A 4,196-nucleotide genomic window follows, 5' to 3' on the forward strand; every position below is an offset into this window, starting at 1 on the left:
CTCATTAAAACATATGAAATATTAGTACAGCTCATAAATGAATCATCATAAATGAAATATTGATACAAATGGGTTCACTGCGTAGACACAATGGTAGAGAAGGTTGGAAGGATTCAGACACTGGAAAAAAAACAGATTAGTGGGAAAAGAATCACTTACTTCTTTATGGTCATGTCTTCAGTCTCCCTTGCAGTCTTTCATGCCACCCCTTTTTTGCGCTTCTAAGACTCGACAGAGTGAATAAAAATTCTATGGAAAACTCTCAAGAAGGGTGAAACACGATGTACAAATGTATGAACACTCCTCGTAAGACACTCCCCTTTAGATGACATCACCGACACGTAACGAGTTCATTACATAGGAAGATTCCGTGATGTCATTCATCACTCATTTAATAACTTAGGTGGTCTCGGGTGGTTTCCAAAATAACAGGTTTCTTGTATTCTAGATTTTACTGCTTGTAAATTTATCTCTCTCTAAAGGTAAAATCTACCTTTTGCTGGTTCCGCCCATTTGAACAAACACACACAAATAGCAGACAGTTTTTATATCACACCTAAGTTTGAATATGAAAATAATGAAAAAAATAAATAAACAATTTTCCCAACCATAATATTGCCTGAATTGCAACGACAGCAATTTCAATAATCCTCTCTGAATATTTTCACACTTGAGCACTGAAAAGTAAATGAATATAAAAGTATTACTGTAACTAAAATTCACATCCATTGATATCAACAGGTGGGTGTGATCTCAGTTTAAAGCACATTTTTGATAAGCCTTGACAATAATATTGCTAACTGTTTAAATCAACAACTATCTTCTTGGTATAATTTAAAGAATCATCTTTTATATTTCAAAGAATAGGTAACCTCTAAACAAAATTCCTGTTGTTAACTAGAAGTGCATCTCAGAAGCCTTAGAGCATTTTCCATTAGGCTTATACATTAAATCATTGTTACAACATACTGACAGTCTGAATATAGCATAAAACTTCAAAGTTCAAAGGATACTTTGTAATTCATATTTCTATTTTGAAATTTTTTTTTATACTGTTGAGCCTATTAGATCTACTGTTATATGGTGTAGAAGAAATTACAATAACCACTTGAAGTAGCAAGCTGTGCAAAGAGGCACTGATAATCCCTGCCAACCTTGTCATACCATGCTTAGAATTAAAAAAAAGTTTATTTCACATAGATTCTAAATGATACAGTATGATGACTTTTTACATTGTATCATATTTTGGAAGATGCAAAAAGAACCATATGGCATCACTATTGAGCATGTGTATACCAAAGATCCTCTGTAATTTCAATAGGCCACAGCTACATCACTTTCTGCTTTTTGCTTTTCATCAGTTCCTGTGGTTTTTCCTGCATAGATATCCAACTTTAACTTTACCTTGCTTCAGTTTTCAACACTTGTCCTTTGGCTGATCCCTGCAAGTCTAGAAATGTTCTCAACAAATGTATTTATAATTTTATTCTAATTATATATAAAGGCAATCTCTGTTTGTTCGCTATACATGCTCAGACTATGAAAGCTAGGGCCGCCAAATTTTTACCATAGACTCCCTCCACCCCAGAAAGGTTTTAGTCAAAATTCTAAATTCGAGGGGCACTTTTAAGGGGGCCTTAACCACTCTTTTTTGCAACTTTCAGAGTATAGGAAACTCTTCAGATTTTTCACAACTTGCTTGACTCAGTAGAATAATTGAATAACTATGGATTTTTCAAACCACCTTTGGCCCAACAGCAACCCAAGTGGTTACTTATTCTGAAGTGGTTGCATGATCCACCCTGTAAGGGTTGTCATCAAGGATAGCGTGCCCCTTTTTATCCAGAGGAATGCTAGGCACACATCAGCTAGTAATTCATATGACTTCTTACCTCTTTGTGAATTTTCAAGCTACATATTGATTTTTTTGTAATCACTTTATTTCATTTTCATGAGAATTTTAGTTATTTGGTGCTTCTTGGGCAGCACAAACCATTTTATCTACGGTAGTCATATAGCCTTTAGGCAGTGGGACAGCCATCTCAGATTTGTATAAATGTAGTACTATTGTGGTCTGAAGAAAAAATTCATTAAAAAATGACTACACTAAAAATACTGTTGTGTACACACAACAAAATTTTCCCAAAATTACTTTTGTGTACCAGTTGCCTTGCATAAAAATACAATACATGATATTCATTCTAAGGAAGCTTTGATGATATTGAATTACCGTTTGTTAGTGCCTAATAGTCAGAATGATGTAATGAGACTTAAAACTCAGAAGAGTGCATTAGACTGTGATACAGTGATGTGCTGTGCTGCATTCCAGACTCATATTTCTCTTCTGAGTTACCCTCACAATCACAGTTAATGAATTATTTGTATGTTGAGAATATAAGTAGGTCCCAAATTGTGTCTGTGGTAAATCAAGCACTGACCACTTGTGGATGAGCAATTTTGCCTCTTATTGCTGGCGGTAAATTTATTTCTAATAATAGCAGGATATATGTAATACATTGTTTCCTTAAAGTGGAAAATAAAAAAGTCCAAATTACAATTTTCTATAGATAATGTCATTGTATGCTGAGTGGTTGGGTTATATAATCTATCTTGAATTTTTTATGTCAAGCATAAATTTTTTTTCAAAAATAACCATTTGTATTATGAAGTGTGTGGTAAATCATCATCAGTTCAGTAAAAGTCATAAGTGGCCTTTATGTAATTACTAGCATTGTAAGAGGTTTTTGAGGGAACTTCAACATTTCAGCAAAGTGGTAAAGCAAAGGAATATAAATATGACCTGTGCCAACTAGATTTGATCATTGAAAGAGTAATACTATTGCACAAGAGTAAATGGTGGTGGTTTTCTATCACTGACTGGATCTTTGGAAGTCCTCCCTATTTATCTAATATGTATATGTTTTAGTTGTTTGGGACATTGGACATTTCGTCTTTTCACTGTCTCACTAAGAATAAAGATTCATTATTTTCATACATATAATTTACAGTAATGAAGATTATTATTTTTTTTTTACAGTTGCAGGTGCAGCCATTGCACCTCCACCATCATTAGGCTCAGAAGAAATGCCTAAAGGTACAAATTTCAGTGGAGTTGGCAGTTCCGTTGCAGCAAAGATTATGGCCAAATATGGTTTCAAGGTATGTTTGGTGAAATTAGACTTATTTACTTCATTAAAAAAAACTTTTCCACTCCAGTTGCTTAGCATTTTGAAGGAGTGTGGGCTTGCATAGTTCAAGAACTTTGATATTGGGGATGGGTGTATTTTGTATTAAAGGTCCAACCCTACTGTCAAGGCCAGTTTTGAATGCTCTAATGAAGACTTTTTTTTTTTTTTTCTTTCTTTCTTTCTTTTTATTTTTTTTTTTCCTTGTTGATCTCAAAGAACATACCCATGACAAGTTGGCAGATGTTGACTGGTTACTAGTTTTGATGGATGATGAAGTTAGACATGTCATCTAACATGCCTCACCACCTGTAGTCTTGGAGTAGTACCTGGTGTCCTATGTAGATTATGCTCATGACTTTTTTAATACAATTATATTTGTGGCAAGTCTCCAGTCAGTACCTATGACTTCGGGCTTATTTATCTATCGACCAGTTCCCAGGAGGACTCATAAATATTAGGAAACTCTTAGAACTATGAGATCAGCTTTCACCAGATATCGCAGACAAAAATGTGAGTACAGTGAACCCCCACTTATTCACAGTTCAGTATGTATTCACAGATTTTTCTGTGGAACATATTTTTCAATAAATCATGGAAAATCCAGTAATTGGTGGATTTCTTTGTAGAGCAGTATTCACTGATTAGAACTGTATTTCCTGGTTATTTTCATGAATAGATTTTTTATGATAGAAAAATTATTTACTAATTTTCAATTATTAATAAGATGAAATAATGATGATTAACCCCTTCCCTCTCACATTTTTTATCCCAAATTCCAGTCTGTATGGAGCATATTTTTTTATTGTTTATTTCTAAAGTAATATGCTAAAGTGATAAATCACCTGGAATATTTCTTCAGAAAAAAATATTTTTTTGTCAGGATAGTCTTCAACTATTACATAACTTCTCAAGGCCAAGGTTTCTCGGAAATTTTAAAAAACCAAGGAAAATAAAAATTAAAGAATATATTTATTTCATTTTTATCTATATTTTTATTCTTTCGTAAAT

At 33.3% G+C, this 4,196-nt stretch overlaps 1 protein-coding gene across 3 annotated transcripts in view; it reads left to right on the forward strand.

The window, feature by feature from the left end:
* LOC135227019 (splicing factor 45-like) overlaps positions 1–3,267 on the forward strand; it is a 183,278-nt gene extending 180,011 nt beyond the window's left edge. For all 3 annotated transcript variants that reach the window (XM_064266785.1, XM_064266786.1, XM_064266784.1), the window contains exon 7: positions 3,038–3,267. In XM_064266785.1, the coding sequence (XP_064122855.1) occupies positions 3,038–3,252 (215 nt within the window). In that variant the 3' untranslated portion in view covers positions 3,253–3,267. The remainder of the gene's footprint in view (positions 1–3,037) is intronic.
* The last annotated feature ends 929 nt before the right edge of the window (positions 3,268–4,196 follow it).

The sequence above is a fragment of the Macrobrachium nipponense genome, chromosome 15 (genome assembly GCF_015104395.2).
Source record: "Macrobrachium nipponense isolate FS-2020 chromosome 15, ASM1510439v2, whole genome shotgun sequence".
In the NCBI taxonomy this organism is placed as follows: Eukaryota; Metazoa; Arthropoda; class Malacostraca; order Decapoda; family Palaemonidae; genus Macrobrachium; species Macrobrachium nipponense.